We start from the raw sequence: 20,908 nt of genomic DNA on the forward strand, positions 1-20,908 counted from the left end.
CAGCATGAGGAGGAAATTCCCAGTTATCCCAGATGGGATAGTTAGGGTTCAGAGTCCAGTAGACAGGCTGATAGACTAGAGTCTCCTAGAAGGTGGGCTCGGGTCATGACTGTGGGAGAGTTTCTTAATCATGTAAGTTAGTGCGAGAGGACCTACATTAACTGTGGGTGAAATCATTTCCTAGGCAGCCTTACTGAACTGTGTGAAACAGAGTAAACCAAGCAGTACCTTGCATTCATTGCTCTATTGTGACTGCAGATGCAATGTGACCAGCTGCTTCATCTTCCTGACTCCCCTGACTTTTCCCACTATGATGAACTATAATCTGAATGGCAAGCTAAAGGAAACCCTTTCTCCCTTAAATTGCTTTTGTCAGATTATTTTATTACAGTTACAGAAGTGGGAGGGAGAAAACCTAAGACATCTATAAATGTGAGGGCATCTTAAAGGAACAAACAAATGCACCATCACCTTTTCCCATGCAGGTGTACCTCAGGTCACAAATCCTTCATCCCACTTCCATGAACAAGACTGACATGCCATACCTATACAGGGAGCCCACTTCAGTTACCTGTAATGTCAGCAGACAGAGTAGCCAAAAACCCACACCAGTCTAAAAGGTAAATAGAATGCAAAGTACCTATCCCATGGCTGCTGGAAATAAAAAAAGCAATGCCTGTGGCAGCAAGGACCCTGGGGATCCAAACACCTCTCCCCACAGCATGCAGCAATAGAGACCTACAAAAGAGGCCATTTCTGTTGACCATGGTGTGGCTGGACCCCACTTTCAATGCCCATTGCCCACGTGACTTTGGGCTGTAGGTTAATTTTGATTGGAATTAGTCAACAGCACTCTTGAAGTGCCCAAGCTCCTTCTGTGAACCAACCCAGGCTACACATATACACATTAGCTACAAACCAGATGACACATTAAGAATAAACATGAACATGCATCCCAAGGGCAGATACTGTTCAACAGCAATATCAGATGACTGATATGAATATTTTTAGAAACTGGAAAGTGTTGTTAAATGTAAAAGAAAAATGTTCGTGTATTAGTTCATGTAGCTTAAAATACATGGCTGAGCCAGAGATTCATCAGTGTGGTAATGAACACCCCTGAGCAGGTCCCAAGAATAGCATCATTCTTCTGACCTGCCTGCCACTGGACGGACTCCCTCCCTCCCTCCCTTCTTTCCTTCCTTCCTTCCTTTGATCAAATACCTAATTCTATGCTTGTTGGGTGTCCATGCCTCCCCACATGTGAGCTTTGTAATTAAGGAGAATCCTAATCCTACAAGAAGCCCAGAGACCAAAGTGTATATCCCACCACTGTGTGTGGTCTCAGCCCGTGAGCACTAAAGTTATTCTTAACAACCCCGAGCCTGCCAACGCACGTGCCATGTGCTCCTCACTCTCTCTACAAGAGCTCTCGCACATTCTTCTACATACACCACTCTCTGCTGCTAGTGACCTCTGCATGGAGCTCAAAGGCCATGAGAGAGGCCAACCTTACCTGGCATGATAATCTCTGGAAACCCTGTCTTTCGGGCCACAGCTGTGGTCCTGTCCACCAAGTGAGGAAACTCCTTCCGAATCTGATGGATGTCTCCAGGAAGTAATTTCAAGGTTACCCACAAACCTGGGGGGGAAAAAAAGTTGGCGTGTTTACCTCAAGTGTGTGGCTAAAGACAATTTTAGTGGCTGAAAACTTTTAATCTACAGAGCAGCACTGTAAACAGATTTTGGCAAATGTCTAGGCAAGAGGCACCCAGGACAGGGGCACACACTCAGTACAGGTACAAACCTGGCCTGTGAGATCAAACAGTAAGTCTGTGAGATGGGAGGGAAGTGGATTTTATATTTGCCAAGGACAAAAGGTTTGTTTGGAAAATCAGAATGTGGCATTTATGGTAAAGGCTGAGAAAGGCAGGAAGAAACTTAGACACTCACACCCACCATGGAGTTCTGCATCAGGAGGCCAGTGAGGACCATGATGCTCTGAGGAGGTCCAGAGGGCTCAAGAGCAAGCCAAGGGTCTGACCTGAAAATAAGCCAGCAGCTGTAGGTGGAAGTTAAAGGAAAATACTGAGTCAGGAGAGGCTGCAGGCCAGCACTTGAGCCTAAGACCTCAGAGGGTCTTGGAAAGAGCAACATGGGTTCAAAACCACAGAACTCAGGAAAGACAAAGGGGAAGGAAAGTGGATCTCAGAGCACCTGCTGTGGGCAACCTTAAAGGGTGCTCTGTACCATCCTCTGAATGAAGGCCTGCTCCAGGTGACATCCTAAGGAGCACACAGGTGGGGAGAGAAAGTCCCAAGGCATGTGTGGAAGGTTCTCGCCACTTGCAGCTCTCCACTTCCTCTTCTTGAGGAAGAGCTGGAGAGAATGACAGACCAGGAAATGTGTCATCCACACAGTCAACAAGTGAAACCCAAGTGGGAAGGGGAGTGTGGGTGGAACTGTGGAGCAAAGACATCCCTTTGGCCCTTCAGGTAGAAAGGAAGAGCAGATGCTGCTGAGAAAAGAATGAAGTCCAGAGGCCAGGGAGCAGGAGCTACAGGGTGGAGAAGCAGCTGAAGCCACAGACCCCAGGAACTGCAGGCACCACTTCACCACTTGTAAAAGGTGATCCCATTTCTACAAGTTTCCTTTTCCTATTCCTCTGTGATAGAAAATTCCAGATCATGAGATAGTCCCAAGGTGAAAAGGGTGCCCAGGAGAAGGAGTCACAATGAATGACATCAGAGGATGGCACCAAGAAAAGGGACCATGTACCATGTCTCAGGATATGCACTGCATATGTGCACAGAGTACTGTAAAGAACCCTCATTATGTTCCCTAACCCATGCTCTCAGGAACTGTCTTTATCTCTACATCCCCGGGCTATGGGCTGCCTTTTTTGTAACTCACACTAAAGGACAGCATGCAGCTCTAGGCTTGCAGAAAGTTAAACAGACCCTCAAGGGGCTGGGTATGTTACCTTGTCCTCTGCTCCCCTGACTCTGCTATACAGTCAGGCAGAGTAAACCTAGTCACATTAAGTAACATCAGAGAGGCTGCTTTTCAAGTACCCTCACCAACAGCCTGCTCAAATATCTGGGTGGGTAAGTAGAATACCAGGTGACATGATTCAATTTGCTACAACTGACATACAGAAATTATACAGCCCTGATCACACAGTGTTTAAAGTACACTCCTCACAGGGGAAAACAAGGCCAGTTCTCAAAGGATAAGTATGTTTAGAAGTGATATGCATTTCCCCAGAATGATGGAACACACGATGTGCGTCCATCACTTCTCAAACAACGGAAGCAGGTGTGTCCATATACACACCCAGAACTCAGAGGCAAGAACCAGAATTGCGTGGGTTAAAGAGAAAAGAATCAAGGAACCACAGACATAGCTCTGAGTCACCATGCTTACTATGCATGCACGAGACCCTGGGTTTAGTTGGCCAAAAGAAAAGAGGATGTTCGTGACACTCTGGCTTTGGGGCAAGAAAAGCAGATCCTACAGAGATGGAATCAGCCCAGGCCTAGAGTAAGCCCAAAGGAGACACATGGGGGGTGAGTGTGGAGAAATCCACTGGCTCTTGCAAAGATTACTATCTCCTCATTATCCATTCTGGGTCCTATTGCTGAGACTGGGAAGATGAGCAGGCATCAGGAGGTACCTGAGTCCTTATGATAGAAACAGAAGTAATCAGGAAGAGTGCAGAACACCCAGCAGTGACTGCCCTGGCCAAGCCTCTCTCAACGCTCCTAGGAAGGACCTAGTTTCTCAGTGTTGAGTGCTGGAGCAAGGATCAGGGTCTAGCTGAACCTCACTCGGGGATGCTGTTGGCTCAGTGTGCAAAGATTATCATTGCATTTTCAGTATGAAAAGACTCAGAATGTTCATTCAGAGAGACACTTGTAGCCCCATGAAAAAAGCCATGGACATTCTTGTCTCTCATTCTCAATTGGGCTCTGAAACCTCTCTAGTCTTTGATAGCCCAAGGTACCAGATGTTATCAACCCCATCCAGGTACCAGACAGAGTCCACGCCATTACTGTGCAAATCATTGATTCGGGCTGTGACCCATATACCTGACTGTTTTGATGTTGGTCTAACATTATTATTTATCCCATGTGAGACTGTGATAAATACAGTACTGTGAGGAACTGGAGGTCTGTTGGGTTAGGGATTGCTGAGCCAGAAATCAGGGAGTGGCCAGGCCATGTACTAGCTACTTCTAAGGAGACACCCTGTGGTTTAAAAATACAGGGCAAACTGGAAGAGCTGTAATCTGTAAGGGGTGAGGCCTTGGTTCAGTTTAAACTTGCTCCATGTGCAAAGGCTACACATTCTAGATAGAGTTGGCCAGGGAGTGGGGTAAAGCCAAGGCTAACTGCAGAGATGATCTGAGCTCCCTTTTCCAGAACTTTCTTCAGACTCAATAAACACTGCTTGGGACAACAGAAAGGATTTGGTTTGGAAGACTGGAGGCGGAGGGCAGCGGTTTCATGAGCTCCTCTGAATACATAGTCTGGTGTACAATGTCAATCATCAACCTGGTGCATGGATTTTCCCAAAAGTGAAAAGCAGGGTTAGAGTCCCCAGTCTCTGAGGGTGACTTACTTTCCTCCACATAGGAGGTGGGGCTTGATGACCAGTTGGTTTTTGGCAGGTCTCCTGGCCAGCCCAACGCCAACTGTCACCAGTGAAAGCTGATTGATTCATTAGCTCCACTGGCAGAAGGTCAGCTGCTTGGACACGTCAGTGTGATATTAAAAATGATGAAAGTGGGAAGGGGAGTGGGGGGCGGTGGGGAAGGAGGAAGGAGGCTACTTGGATGACAGGAACAAGGAGTCACTTCCCCCTTGGGGACACAGGGAGAATTACAGAACACTGGCAGTTCTGTGGCAGGACAGGAGCACACAGAGAGGAGGGAAATTAGCTGAGGTGAGGCTGTGGCTTTGGGGCAGGAGTCACATTCATGGCTTTTGTTGTTGTTACTGTGGGATCTGGGTTTGCTTTAGGTTTGACATATTGACTTCCTTGATTATTTGTTTAGACTTGTCACTGGGTAGCCCTAAGCTGACCTTGAATTTCTTATCTCCCTAGCCTCCCAACAGCTAGGTTTACAGGCATGCACCATCAAAGCCTACTTCCACTGGTGCTGGGGATAGAACTCAGAGCTTTGTGCATGCCAAGCAGAAACTCTACCAGGCAAGCTGTGTCCTCAGCCTTCCAGTCCTTTGCTAGGTATGACGGTGGAAAGAGGGAAGGAGGAGCACCGGGAAAGAGGAGGAGTCAAAGGCAGGAGCTGATTCCTGTGCTCCTGCGTTCCTGGGCCCTCTTTTCGTCAGAGTCCCACCCATACCCCACTCCTGCCCTCTTCTGCACTCAGCCGGAAGGCTGGTTCCCAGGAACCTACAAAGGTTATTGGTGAGACAGCATGCAGAGCTGCCCATCCAGTAGGAAGAAGCATCACCCACTCCCACAAGTTCCAACACGAACATCCCACCCCAGATTCCCCACACACCCACAGACAGAAACAAGAGAGATACACACCTTGTCCCTTGTGGTTGACTTCTTTGGCTGCAATGACTTTGTTTATGACAGTTTGAAGGAAGTCATTCTCCCCTGCCACCCTGGGTGAGAAACGGGATGACATGTTCAGCGGCTTGTGTCGAATGGCGTCGTCCAACGCGAGCCTGGAGGGCATGGGACAACCAAGACCACAGGAGACAAGGGGGCACAGAGACCCGTGGGTGACAGTAACAGGGGGACACAAAAGAGCATCACCACCGAGTATGAGAGAGTCGTCATGAGTCAACAAAAGACAAAGGGCAGGATAGGTGACAAGAGAGACAGGGAAAGCATCGATCAGGAAAATGGTGAACCACAGGAGAGAGGTCCAGCCGAGGAGGGCACCCCGCTCCCAGGGAATATGTGCACAGGGCTCCACTCCATTGCTAATGGATAGTCCAACTGAGCTGCTGTGAAACTCAAGTGGCTGAGAGGCCTGGCATTCAACACTGATGGCCGCCTGTGCCACTCAGCTAATACTGAGCTCGTTGAGGGCAAGGAGGGACATAGAAGAGACAAAAACAAGATCCCTTTTCTCCCCTGAAATAGCCTTCAAACCTAATGACTTGAGAAGCCCTGCCTCTGGATCCACAGTGTGTTCACGAAGGGGTCTCCAATGGCCACTCCGTCCTTGGAGAGCAAAATTAATGGTAGCATGTCTGGATGCTGAGCCTTGGACATCACTGGAAATACAGGCTATCGTCATCCTTAGGCCCACGAGTTCATGCACATAAGAGTAGCCAGCACAGGCAACATGCATCAGGAGAAATGCTGTGTGGTGCCACCAAGCACAATGGGAAAAGGGTGCAAAAACATACATCAGGTACAGAACATTTAAAATCAATTCTAGGAACAAGGACTATGTCATCCATCACTTGAGCCAAGCAACTCAAAGGAGGCGAGCGCTGTTCTAATTTATTTCACCAAGTTAAAAAGAGATGAACGAGAGAGCTAGAGAGAATGCACACTGTTTCCCTTCCTAAAACCAACCCTGTGAGGTGATAAATCCATTTTAATGGAGCAAAAAACGTTCTCATTAGCATGGCATTTCCCAGAGAATGGTTTCCAGGATGTTCTCACTAGCATGACATTTCCCAGAGAATGGTTTCCAGGCTTCTTTTGCTACTAGAATCATGCTACTTTTTTCTCCTATCACTGCAGATATTAATCTGTGTAGCCATCATCCTCTGAAGAGAAAACACAACAGGTGAGCATGCGCTAACACTGTCTAAAGTGGGCTTCCAGTGCCAGATGGAAAAGCCTGGTGGCAGCATACAGGTAATCTCAAAGGCCCGGCAATAACCAGGAGTCAAAATCTGACAGATTGGGCTGGAGAGATGGCTCAGTGGTTAAGAGCACTGGATGCTCTTCCAGAGGTCATGAGTTCAGATCCCAGCAACCATATAGTGGCTCACAACCATCTGTAATGAGATCTGATGATCTCTTCTGGTGTGTCTGAAGACAGCTATGGTGTACTCATATAAATATAACAAATACATCTTTAAAAAAACCTGACAGATCATTTCACTGGCTTTTACAATATCCAAAGTACTGTTTGTTTGGGGTTTGGTTTTTGATGCTGTTGTTCTGGTTATTGTTTTGTTTAGTTTACCTTTAGAGGGAACAAATATGCAACAAGAAAATTCACTTAGTAGGACAGCTGGGAATTCCTACATCCTGTGGTCTTGATAAAATTGAAGCCTTAGGAACAACAGGAAACCCTGTCATTTTTCAAAGGAAAAAAAAGGCACTGAGTATTATAGTCTGACAGAAGTGTATTTTGTTTACTACCACTCTGTCAGCCATGTTCCAGGATGGGAATATTACCTGTGTGTGCTAAAGATACTTCTGGGTTCCAGAGAATGTAGCTATCAATGTTTGCCAGGAGTGGAATTATCCAGAATAACTGTCTACAGGATGTAAATGAGCACCTACACGCCTTCTGCAATGGCTACTGTTTACTCTCAACCTGAGAGATTCTAGAATCACTTGGAGATATTATTCTGGGTATGTATGGGGGTGGGGAGGCAGTCATCTTGAGAGCTTTAACTGAGGTAAGAAACCAGTCCATTATGGGTGGCACCATTCCATGGCTGAGATCCTGGACTGTATGAAATGAAAAAAGTGAGCTAAGCATAAGGATCCATTCCAATAATGGACTGTAACCCTGAACTGTGAGTCAAAACAAACAACCTTTCCCATTAAGTTGCATGTGTCAGAGTAGATATTTTTTCACAGCAAGAGGAAAAGAAACCAAGACACTACCCACTATGGCAACAACCAGCCCTGCACAGCCAAACACTTGAAACAGACAGATGTGATTGAGAGCTACGTGTTAATTCTACTCAGCTGTAATTAATATAAAGAGTCACATGGGGCTAGTGGTTAGCAGAGACCAAACAGAAAAGCAAATGGAAAGCATTTAAGGCACAAGAGACCTCTGCCTCCAATTGCCTGAAACATGTGGTGCTCAAGCCCAGCTTTAGTTTAAAGCCACTCCTCCCAACAAGATGTAAGACCTTCTATAGAGCAGCACAGGAAAGAGTACTCTTTTAATACACAAAAAAGCCTCACTGCCACCATCCTAAACAGGTGGCTCTCAAGTCTGCAGGGAGTGGTGTGGTCCCTCATGAAGTATACATGAGAAAAGAGAAGCCCATACCAGGCCTCCTTCCTCCCACCAACAGGCCTCCTCTAGACACCCGTAATCACAAGCCTCCCATGCCCCTCAGCCAGCACCTCAAAAGCAATGTTCTGCCCACGTGAAATTCACCTTAAGCCTAGAAGTCTTTGAATAAAAACAAAATGGAAAAGTTAAGAGGACAGAGGAAACTTCAGAGTCCTGGGGCAGGTCACTCTAACCCCAACTACTCATTCTGCGAGGTCAGGCCCTGAAGAAGGCTGTCTCCAGCAATCAACCTGAAGTACCCAGTTCTTTTGCCTCCTCTCGGTAACAGGAGTGGCCTGGATCAAGAACGGCCCTCAATTCAGTCACTTTACCCACAGGTTCTAGCTTCAAATCAGAGAATAATCTCACAAATCAGCCCCAAATGTTCCCTCGCCCTCTCTAAAAACCTCAGGTCAGAAGTGGACAAAGCCTTGAAAGAAGAGAGAGAAAGAGAGAAAGAGAAAAGGAAAGAAGAAGAAGAAAAAAAAGGAAAAGCCCAAACCGACTCATCTAAGCGAAAAACCAAGACAGAAAAACCAGCAGCCTGATTACGAGCCTTAAGGTGTTATTTCTCGTTTTACAAAAGAACTCATCATTACTTTGTTTGGTTTCTATTTTAAAAAGCAGCGATCTCTTGTGATGAATCTGAAAGTATTGTATTTTGAAAATGTGAATTGCTAGGAGAACAAATCGATTATGTAAAGAAACATGCTCCGTGCAGAATTGTAATCTTCCTACTGATAAGGTAATTCTGGGAACACAAGGAACAACGGGACCATACACAAACCTTGTCCCATTGTTCTCACAGTTCCTGATTCCGTGTGCCACAGCTCTGACTACAGAGCTTCCCTATTATTGTAAAATAAATGAATCCTGACTGGGCTTAACAAATAACCTTACCAGCAAACCATTACCTAGTAAACTATTAACCTGGTTAAGGACAGGATCATCTCATACTTACGGCTGGAAGGGGATGAAGTGCTGTTTATCTTCATCGTCGACTTTCCCATTTATTATGTCTGTTACGTCCATCACTGGGAAAAAAAAGAACAGAAAAGGTTGTTTCGGCTTGAGTGCTACCACTATAGAAAGTCAAAAATAAATAAATAAATAAAATAAAACAAAAAAAGGAAGCGCAGACCATGCTCCATCATGAACCATACAGTAGAATCTTCTCACATCTAAGTCTGGGATTCCGAGATGCTTGACTGATAGATTAAGTCTCCTGAACATGCTGGCCCTAGGAGCTCAAATAGACAATTCTACTGAATAATTTCCTTTGCCTGTTCCCCGGGTGTCACTCTAGAGATCTGCTGTCCAACACAAAGTGTTGCATGAAGGAGCTATTCTGCACCAATGGGCACCTAAGTGTGTGGGGAGAAGGGCCCAAGTGTGATAAGAAATGGCTTTTAGATTCATTTCACTCTTTAAACTTTATTTTAAAGAACACTTGCAGCAAGAGGCTACCGACTCATAATAACATAACACTCTGATAGTTAATTCTGACTCAACAGATCGGAAGACACCTAGGAGATGACCCTCCACACACACACCTGTAAGAGTCTAACTAAAGTCACGCAGCCTCTGGGCGTGTGTCTGTGAGGGACCGGTGGAAAGACTGGCCATCCATGGGCTGGGGTCCTGAACTGAATAAGGAGAAGTGAGTGACCTGGCCTTCCCAGTGCAGGCCTCATACCGTCCGCCACGGCGGACTGTATTCTCAAGCTAGAACCCGAAAGAAGGACCCACTTCAAGTTGCTTCTGTATCAGCCATTTTCCCACAGAGATGAGAAAACGTAACTCAGACATGGTCTAGTAATGACATAATTACAAAATGGAACAACTGGCCAAGAACTGGTGCCTGTGTCAGTGGGACACTCAGGTTGACCCTCAGTTACCTGCTGGACATTGAGAAAACTGAGGCACACAGACAAGAACGAACAGACATCCCAAAGTCACGGGTCTAGCAGCACCTCGCCATCTTGGCTCCTTGCATTTTATTACCCTGTCTTCACGGGGTGGCCCAGGCTCACCAGCCTCCACCCTGTCTACAAATGAGAAGCTTGCTCTGGTGGCATTCAGGGCTTAACTCAGGGCAACTTTCTCTCTTCCTAACCACTCTGGGACTTTGGCTATGCCAAGCACAGTTTAAAAACTCTAAAGGGAACTGGAAAGGTTCTCTACCATGTCCTTCCCCACCCACACACCTGGCTCAAAGAGTGACACACGTCTTTCCTAGTGACTAATTTCCCATACTGAAATCACAGATAAGGTCCATCTCTGCACAGTCTCACTCAGTTCTGTGGTATGGGTGTGAAGGGTCCCCCTCGGGCACAAGTAGTTGATTCTTGGTCCCCAGCTGGTGGCACGATTTTGGAAGATTGTGAAACCGTTAAGAAATGAAGTCCTGCAGAAGTAACTGGATCCATGGGAGCAAGCCTTGAGGTTTTATAGACCGGTCCCTCTTGCTGTCTGCCTCCTTGCTTTCTGACAGTGGAAACAGTGTCACCAACTGCCTCAGATTCCTACTTCCTTGATGTTTCCCACCAGTGGCACCTGTACCCTGAAAACTGAAAGTCAAAATAAACCCTTTCTTACTTACGCCACCAGATAGGATATTTGTCACAAAAAGAAAATTAACCATCATGCCCAGAAAGCATAAAGGAAGGTCTGTAGAATAAGAAAGGCTGTGCTCCATGCCTTGCGTATTACAGCAGAGCCCAGGAGGCCACTGGGGAAACAGTCACACACAGTTCACTACACCAACAGGACAGTGGGTCTAAGAATCAACACGCCTGTCCAGAGATGCAGGTAAACACACATGGATGACTGGAGTACTAGTAACAGCTGCTGAGAAAGAGGACTGATGAAGATCAGGCCTTCGCTTGACAGGGGACTCACAGCAGGGATCCTGCATAAGGTCACATGCACATGTGCCCAGGCCCATCTTTTCACTTCCAGCTCAGGGTGAAGAAACATCGAGCTTCAATAGCAGCCCCTTCAAACAGCCATACCCAGGACAGTTAAACTGAACTCATCAGACCATCCATTCACACTCATATGGGTGGCTTTTCTATTTCCATGGAAAGCCCCCTCTCTCTGTGCATCACAGATCTCATCTTGTCAGCTAATTGTAGCTCTTCCAGATTATCTGCCACCTTTGCTAAGTGTCCAGAGTCTTGCACCAGAACACACCTAGGCTTATAGAGAATTTGCAGGAACACATGTAGCAAAGAAGCAAGGCAGGGGCTAGGACCACATACACATGTGAAAAACAGCCTTTGTCCAGCTTACTATTAACTAATGACCACACCTCCAGGCTCACCCATCCTTAGCCTCATGAGGAAGTATCAAAGGCACAAGAATTCCCTCAGGGCTGGCTCATCCATGCCAAGCTCTGTGCCCAGGAAGAACTCACTGTGGTCTGGATGGGGTAAGGCACTTTCTCAGTATTATTTCTGTGGCTGCGATAAAATACCCTGACAAAAAGCAACAAAGAGGAGAAAGGGTTTACTTGACTTACAATTCCAAGTTACAGTCCCTGATGGCATGAAAGTCCTCCGAGTAGAAGGAGCTATGAACAGCTAGTCACATCATATCCACAGTCCAGTGCAGTGACAAAACCAAAAAGGCCTGCAAGCCTGATTGCTTGTTTGCTTGCTTGCTTGCTTGCTTGCTTGCTTGCTTCTGCTATATAGTTAATGAACCCCTGCCTAAGGAATGGTGCCACCTTAGGCTGGGTGTTCCCTTATGAATTAAAAACCAAACGATCTCTGCTGCACATGACCATAGTTCTCTGTCTTGTCTCAAGCTAATTTCTTCTAGATAATTCTTCCAAGATAATTCTAGGTTATATGAAGTTGACAATTAAAGCTATTCATCACTGATAACCACTGCTAAAAAAGGAAATGAAACGGCTAGTCTCTACATCCTGCCAGCAAGGGGTCTCCACCTGGGAGGAAGAGAGTACTATGATACGGACAAGGAATGAATCCATTATCCGAAGCGTCCAGTCTGGTTGTAGTCAATAGGATCATATGTAAGGGTAAGGGTATGGCAGACCCAAGCACAATGACCCAGCAGGGGGCAGGAATATGAAGAGGGGGACAGAAAGGGAGAATCAGAAATATAGCACAAAGAAAGCAGGAGACAAGATAGAGAAGCAGGCTTCAAGGGAGAAGGATGAAGGACCTGCAGCTCTAGCCACTGATGGCATGACACGTCCATGCAAGTTGCTCATCTCATTGGACACAAAACAGGAGACACTGAGGATCACGTGAGCTCTCACATTCAGCAACCTTAACAAAGGGACTTCACCACACCTTGAGCTCCAAAGAACTGCTAATGTGAGTGCAAAGCTGTAGACTGTAGATGTTTTAGTATGTAAAAAGTATCCATACAAAATATGAGCATACCACCACCACCCTACAAATAGTGAAGCTGCTAAAAGCAGACCAAGACGGGAAAAAAGCCGATAAACAATCAAAATGACCTCACACTGGTCAAGTGTTCCACTGCCCTTGTCTTACGTATTTCTGTCAAACTGGACACTGAAGCAGGGCTGTACATGATTTCCCTAGCCAGGTATTCCCATAAAAGCATGAAGAGGTTACATAAAAGGCACAGCAAAAATAAAGTGGATATGCTACCCTGGCTGTGTCAAATTATGAATGATTTATTTAATTGTCTTTCTTTTCCATAAAATTTCCATGATCTTCCCACTACTGTCAATCACTTTCGCATTATCAAATGTTTTAACAGAAAGGATCATGACATATTATTTTCAATAAAAGACTAAAACCTGTAGGCTTAAAGGTGCATGAATGCCTTTCTCATTTAAAAGTTCTAGTTCTGTTGACACAGATGAGCAGAGACTGTTCTGGAAAAAAAGGCTCAATATTAAATCTGTGCATGTGGACATGGGAGGTGCATACGGATGGTGGGAGGTGCCTATGAATGGTGGGAGGTGCCAACAGATGGTGGGAGGTGCCTATAGATAGTGGGAGGTGCTTACGAATGGTGGGAGGTGCATACAGATGGTGGGAGGTGCCTACGAATGGTGGGAGGTGCATACAGATGGTGGGAGGTGCCTACAAATGGTGGGAGGTGCATACAGATGGTGGGAGGTGCATATGGATGATGGGAGGTACCTATGGATGGTGGGAGCTGCATAAGGATGGGCAGAATCCCAAAAAGTCAGTCTTCTTTTTCAGGTATGAGGATGGGAACCTGTATCTGGGAGGTGTTCTGTGGGAGTCCGAAGTCTGGGCCAGGAAAGGAGAACATAGCCAGAGTATGTTGAATATCAACACATAAGGAAGAGGACTGGGCAGGCTGGAGCACTGCCATGTGCCAATAAAAAAATTTTAAGAAACCTGAGCCCATGGAGGCTCAGAGAGACTATAAACCACCAACCAAAAATCATGCAGGGCCTGGACCTAGGACCCTTACACATTTGTAGCAGATGTACAGGTTCATCTTCAAGTGGGTTCCCTACCAACGGCAGCAGGGAAGCTGTTTCTGACTCTGTTGCCTACCACCGGATTCTCTTTCCCTAGCTGGGCTGCCTGGTTAGGCCTCAGTGGAAGAGAATTCACTAATTCCTGTTGTGACTTGATGTCCCCGGAAGGGGTAATAGGTTCCCCTTCCCAGAGGAGACGGTGAGGGGGTAATGAGGGGAGGGATTGTTGAGAGTGGAACTGGGAAGAGAGAAGGGAGAAGGGCTCCAACTGGGATATAAAGTGAGTGAATTAATTAATTAATTAGTTGATTGATTAATTAATTAATTAATGAGAAAAGTCTATACAATAAAAGCACAGGATAAAATATTCACCCTCAGTCTCAGGACAGAAAGCAGAAAGCAATAAAAGCAGATGCTGCAGATATTAAGTCAGAAAGCTGCTCCTCAGGTGGTTGTAGAGGCCAGTGTGTGGTGCTGGGAGGCAGCACAAAGGACCCTGCACCAGGCCTGTGTAGGGGGCAGCTGCTGTGAAAGCATCAGAGGTCCCTGTCTGAGGCCATGAGAATGAACAACTGCCTAAAGGTACAGCCTCCACGGCCTCTGCAGCAGCTCATGTGGGAACTGCACAGCGCTGTAGCGTGCAGGGTCCCAGCAGCCAATCAAGCAGCAAAAAGGAAGAGGCTCATCTCTCAAGAATTCGAGCAGCAACAGGCCGGAGAGGCTAGAGTTTCCCTCCCAGTGATTGGTTTCCAGTAGTCCTGAGTCTGCAGAGTACCAGAAAGAGGGGAGAGGAGACAAAAGAAACAAAGGTCAATCCAAGGGGTAACCAAAGATGCAAGTGAGCATTAAGACCAGGAGGCCTCAGGAGAGGGGAAAGCAATGGTCTCAGAGCCAAAGATCTTAGTACAAGGGACAGACAGTGGTCCAGATGTCCTCTCACTTAACTAATCCAGCAAATAGCCTGGCTCCTGAGAAGTCAGAAAACAGGGAGGCTGTGACCTAACACCATACTTCACCTAGCAAATAAAATGCATGTTACAGGCATGAAAAGGTCACCGCAACATCAGCAAGTACCATGGCCACCAACCTGCCCACACTTCATCACCTAAGACTTTCCAGAACATTACAACCAAACCAGGAAAAGCTAGGCAAAATCCCTATTTGAATCTACAGAGGGAGAGACTGACTGTCCGCCTCCGGCTAAATCTCATCAATGCTTTCCCAAATCTAACAATGCTGTCACAAGGAACTTATCAGCAGGATCTCTGCAGTGATCTAATACCCAGAGAACCTGCAGTATCCATGCCTGAAAAAGCGACTTACATTATCATGTCACAGATCTCTCTGATGGCTTCAGGAAAGAATAAAACACCGAAGACAAAAAAAAAAAAAAAAAAACAGCAGTACTTCCCTAAAATTGCCATGCAACCAAGAAGTCAAGTTCTAGTCCACTAAAGCATCACAAGTATCTCGACTGGACATGCAAATGATGTGATAGGCTTGGGAAAACAGGAGTAAGTTACACTGTGTGATCAAGTCTCAGGGATAGAAATGCCAGTTTACCCAGGGTAGCTGACAGAACAGGTCTCCTCTCAACATCGCACCACAGATGATAAAGACACTGGGACAGCCCCCTGAAGAGCCTAATGGTTCAATAGAATTCTCCAGACTTATGTCTGTGATAATGGACACACACCATTATTACACATTTGTCAAAACATACAGAATGGGGCCAGGAGGATGAATCAATAGGTTAAGTTGCTTGCTACAAAAGCATGAAGACCTGACTGTGACCCCAGCCCCCAGGTACAAGTCTGAATGGTATTATGTGACTCTAACAAGGCCCTGGGGTGGAGAGAAAAACAGGAAGACTCCTGGGGTTCAATTGACTTATCAAAGAGAGCCAAGTTCACTGGGAGGTTTTGTCTCAAAAATGTGTCAAAGGATTGAGGAAGTCCCCTAGCTTTGACCTCTGACTTCCACATTTCTACATTCACATACACACACACACACACACACACACACACATGCGCGCACACACTGACAAAATACACAATGTCAACAGCAAATGTTCCTGTAAACCATGGACTCTAGGAAAGGTGACAGTTTTTGTTGAAAGCATGTCATAAAGGTGACATTTCACTGCTGATATGCATGAGGATGCTGGGAGCAGGGTAAAGTGCATGGGAACTGTTTATTTTCAGCCCAATTCTTCCAGAGCCTATAATTTGGCTGAAAATAAGTTTGTTTAATTGAGTAAAAATTGAGTGCTGACTTTCTAGTAGCCGGGAGGGGGAACTGTCATTGATCATTGATCATACAAGAAATAAAAGCTAGCTATCAAGAGTCAAAAGTCTCCTCATATACTACACTATCAATTTGAAACAGCCTAGAATCCACTGAAAATAGTGTTAAAGTTGAGTGTTTCCTGTATCAGGTTGTTCTAGAGATATGTCTACGTGGGTGTCCTAATTTATAATTGAAGTAGGAGGGTCCAGTCAACTCTGGGTGCTACCATTCCCTGGGCAGGAGGGCCTGAGCCATAAGAAAGATAGCCAAGCATAGCCATGAGCAAGCAAGAGGGTGAGCCAGCAAGCAGGTCCTCTATAGTTCCTGTCCTGAGTTCCTGCCTTGACCTCCCCCAGTGCAGGATTGTGACAGTTGCTTTTAGTCATAGTGCTTTATCACAGCAATGGGATAGAACTAGAACAAGGTCAGGGAGCATACGTGTCAGAGACCTTTGGTGAAAAGACTGCCCTGCAACTCTAATAAAGGAAGAAAACTGCTTCTTCTGAGGAAAGTGACTGGCGCTGAAACATATCACCAAGTGGGAACACTTGTTGTTCCATGACACAGATAACCAGGATCTCACTCTCTGTACAGCCACCAGCACCACGTAGAGATGTGAACAGCAACAAGCCCACGTGCTGGCTATATTGTCACTTCCTTTAGCTCCTCATCTTGGAGCCAGGCTGAGCTCGTCCACCACTCAAGCACCGAGCCTAGCAAGCTCCCGAGTCCTGACTTCTCCACAGTGTGGGAAAGTGATTCAGTGTCTCTCCCGGTAAGAACTGGGATCTGCTTTTAAACCAGATGAATCTGAAGCACCATAGATGCAGCAGGTGGGCTCCAAACTATGTGAAAAAGAACTAATAAATGCCCCCCACCTCCCAAGCAGTTAAGTGCATAAATCCAAGTGTCCTTCCTCAAAGTGAAGGATCTGAAACTCTCAAGGAAAAGCAAGGATGGGAATTTTTACCAGCCACGCCAAAAGGTCGCCGGAGCCCCGAAGTCAGCTTCCTTGTGTTGCTGTCCCTCAGCTCCATGCGACCGACTCGGACAATCTGGCAGACGAAACTAATTTTCTCTCTTTTCAGGTCTTTGCTCCCCAGATCCTAGAAATATTAATTTCCATAAATCATTGTGGAGAACTATGATTCAACACAAGTCCAATTGAAAAGGACATAAAAATGGACCGAGAGTCTGTTCTCAGACCAGCTAAGAGTATTTTAAAGTTACTCACAGGACAGGAAGGAATAAAGTAACAGCACACACTTAGCTAAGAGAATTGGACATGAACTAAAGAGACAGGAAGAATTTATCTCCTAGTGATACTAAGCTAAGATCAAGCTTTAGAGACTTCCACAAAGAGCTCGGGGATTCCTGGGTTAGCCAGTGTTATAGGTGGCACCACTACTACCCCATAGGCCCCACTCAGTGCTGAGAAGTCCCCAAAACAGCCATCAAAGCAGGACTTAATGTCACTCAACATGCACAGCCATGGGTGCACTCACCGTAAACACAGCTCGCAAGTTATGCAACCGATCAATGTCTTTTGGTAATCCTGAACTTGACCAGCGGACCAAGTAGTTCTCACTTGAAAATAGAAAAATACAAGATCAAATTAATCTTCCAAATAGACGGGTACCCAATATATCCCGTAAGACCTCATAACTAACAACGTGGAGGTTCACTATGCATTTGACCGTGAGTTTATAAACATCTGGGCCACAGATACACTCTTTACAGAGCAGGCACTATATATATAAACAAACTTTTCACTTTCTACACCATGGATTAACTGTGTAACAGAAGTATTTGCAAATGACATTTCAATGTTTATAATGTGAAAAGCCTCTCTGTCTGTTTAGAATGACAACAATACAGAGCTGTGTATTGAATTTGGAACAATGTATATTTAATTCAGAGCCTTCAATAAAGCCAAGCAAGCCATAAAATACAAATTGTATCCCCAACAAAAAGAAAGCACTTATCAGAAGTGAGAGTAAAAATCATCTATGTGCTGTTTCCTGCAAATACTACATTTTTAAATTTTGATAGCTCAAGTGAAAATACAGGAGTGTTAAAATATAGATACACACATAATTCACACAGTTTGATCGTGATTTCTTTAATCAGGATAAAGGGAAGGTTATATTGAGAACCGATGTGTTCCCAATGGTTTTGTTCAACAGATGGTTATTGTGACTCTTCATGTGACAAGAGGAAATACTTGACATACACAACTAGCCAATCAACTTAGAGAGACAGCAAAGAGGCGAAAGCCACAGATGACATTCCTAGACCAAAAGTTTCCAAACAGTAAAGGTGAGGCCTGTGGGCTGAGCCTGTTTGCTTTCTGTGGCTGTGATTAATATCATGAGCAGAAAAACCATGAGAAACAAAATGTTCATCTCTCTGTACAGCCTACAGTCTCCTTAAAGAGAAAGCAGGGTAAGAACTCGAAGCAAGAACTCCGAGGCAGGAACCGAAGCAGAGGCCATGGAGGAATGTTGCTTACTGGCTTGCTCTCCTGTTCTTGCCCAGGTTGCTTTTTTTGTAACCTTGGACCACCTGCTCACAGTGGGCTGGACCCTCCCATAGCAGTCATTAATCAAAAAAATGTCCCCACACACTTGCCTATAATAGGACAGGTTAGAGGGATGTTTCTCAATTAAAGATCCCTCTTCCCAGGTGACTTCAGCTTGTTTCAAGTTGATAAGGAAAACTAACCAGCATATTTACTCCAGTTGACAGCAGCTCCCACTAGTAGGATTTTACCATGCTGGACCTCATCTTCAGACTGTGGTTCAGAATAAACCCTCCCTGAAAGAGCTGCTTCTTGTCCGGTATTTTGACCACAGCAATGAGAAAAGCAACTGATGAAGACTGCGATGGGGAAGTCGCCTACCTGATGAATTTGGACTCCACGGGGTCATAAAGAGACATGAGGACTTCGGCATCTTCTCCTATTTTGCAAACCACATTTTTGAGGTTAACAAACAAGGCCAGAGATGGGGTGGCTGCGAACTTGGCTTGTCTGTTGATATCCATATTCTGCTTTTGAGACTGAACAGAAAGTCAACGTGAGCAACCTGGACTCCAACCAAGGTTCTTTTTAATGCCCTGTAGGATAGGGAAAAGGTACACCAACTGCCACCTCTCAGCCATGCTGCTCACGCAGTCCTCTGTGTCCCCACTGCATGCTCTCAAACAACACAGCACCCATCCAGCTGCAGCTAATAATTAGTGTTTGCCAGAGCATGGGACTTCCAAGTGTCTATCAACAAGCTGGAATAATGGTTGCTGGACTAGTGGCTAGCTTTAATTTGGGGTTCTTACTAGAATGATGCCTCCGAGGACACTGTGTCTCATTCTGCACTATGTCCCCAGTACCTGGAATATGGCAAATGGCTGACCAATCCTTGCTAAGTTAATAGGTTATGCTGACTTTACCCCACTCATCCTTGTCTGAAAAACACTTGCTTTCTGAGGGTTCTTTTCAGTGCTGATTCAGAGCTTCCTTAACATTTTCTAATACACAGTTACTAAGAAATACAAGACCCCCCTCCCTGAACCGCCAGCACCTCCTAACCCCACACACCCCACCCTTGTCCCCCATCCCCCTGCTATGCAAAGTGGCAAAGCGCACATTGAGGAATCAAACTCACTTTCTCCTCTTGCAGTCTCTCCTCCACTTGTTTAGAAGCAACTTCATGCGCTCGGAAAAGACTGATGGTGCTAGTCAGTTCCGGATCCAGAATGTTCCCATCTTCATCCCTCACCACCAGGTCCAGATCAAGAATTCTAGAAGACCAAGAATCCAGAGCATGGAGAGCAGGAACCAAGGGAGTGAGTTCCCTAGCACAGTGTCAGGCCCAGCCACAGAGCAGATGGAAAAGCCTCAGAAACTGGGTCCCATCCACAGATATCAGAGAATGTCATTCTGTGACATGGCTTTCTGTAATTCAAAATATGTCACGCTGGGAGAAAGAAAACGACTCAGGGTTACCTGCATTTCAACAAAGCCTTCATCTTCCAATAGATCTTCAAAGTCCAAGTGAACTGTGACTAATAACTGTGGAAGGTGTGGGCCATTAGAGCTCACTCTGCACATGCATACTACCCATGGGTACAGTAGTGGAAAGCCTCACAGGGTAAGACCTTTCACTAACAGGGCAAAACCTCCAAATCTGACCAACTCATCCCAGCCCTGACCCTGCTCTAAGAGTCAATACCAATACTGTGGATCAGCATTTTGTGAATGAGGTCAGTGATGTATGGGGTGGGGTCAGCACTGTGTGCGTGTGGTCAATGACTTGTAGGCGGTGTGGGTGAGCTCCTAGAGGCACAGCCCCAAGGCCCCACAAGCCATACCTGGTGAGCCCCTCTCAAGGAAGATGTATCAGGCCATTTGCCAACCTACCATGGGTATCATGTGATGTCATTGTCACCTCTGTCCAGACAGAATATCTGGTCAGACCCACTTCACAAAACAGAAAGCCTAAGCTCGGTGAGATCAGTTATGTGGTTGAGACCAAACATTGAAAGAAGAAAGAAGATGGTGTGGCAATGTTCTCACCACAACATCATCACCATATAAGGTAGCCTGTCAATCACAGCAACCAGTCTACTGGGGTCTCTGCAATCAATACACAGTTGGTTCTATTGTGGAGTGTTGGCCTCAACATAACAAGGTTAGAGACTAGTCCCATAAGGTGACAAAGGTCTAAAGGAGATGGACACCTCCCTGTGATATCAGAGAGTGTGCATGTGTGTGCGTGTGAATGTGTGTGTGTGCATGTGAGTGTGTGTGTGTACATGCAGGTTTCTATGGGTAGGTATGGCTGTGGACCTGTCTGGTGTATCTGGGTGTGAGTGTACATATTTGCATCTCTAAGTTTTACACAGCCATCTTTGTA

At 45.8% G+C, this 20,908-nt stretch overlaps 1 protein-coding gene across 1 annotated transcript in view; it reads right to left on the reverse strand.

Annotated features, from left to right (window-relative positions):
- The window catches only part of DOCK1 (dedicator of cytokinesis 1), a 475,815-nt gene that overhangs the window by 384,788 nt on the left and 70,119 nt on the right, over positions 1–20,908 (reverse strand). Inside the window, exons 7-13 of the mRNA XM_080912399.1 lie at positions 19,658–19,793; positions 18,898–19,055; positions 17,501–17,582; positions 16,966–17,101; positions 9,207–9,279; positions 5,560–5,639; positions 1,517–1,642 (exon numbers count right to left, since the gene is read on the reverse strand). Of these exons, the coding sequence (XP_080768525.1) occupies positions 1,517–1,642; positions 5,560–5,639; positions 9,207–9,279; positions 16,966–17,101; positions 17,501–17,582; positions 18,898–19,055; positions 19,658–19,793 (791 nt within the window). The remainder of the gene's footprint in view (positions 1–1,516; positions 1,643–5,559; positions 5,640–9,206; positions 9,280–16,965; positions 17,102–17,500; positions 17,583–18,897; positions 19,056–19,657; positions 19,794–20,908) is intronic.

Source organism: Micromys minutus (assembly GCF_963924665.1).
Source record: "Micromys minutus genome assembly, chromosome: 2".
NCBI classification, from domain to species: domain Eukaryota; kingdom Metazoa; phylum Chordata; class Mammalia; order Rodentia; family Muridae; genus Micromys; species Micromys minutus.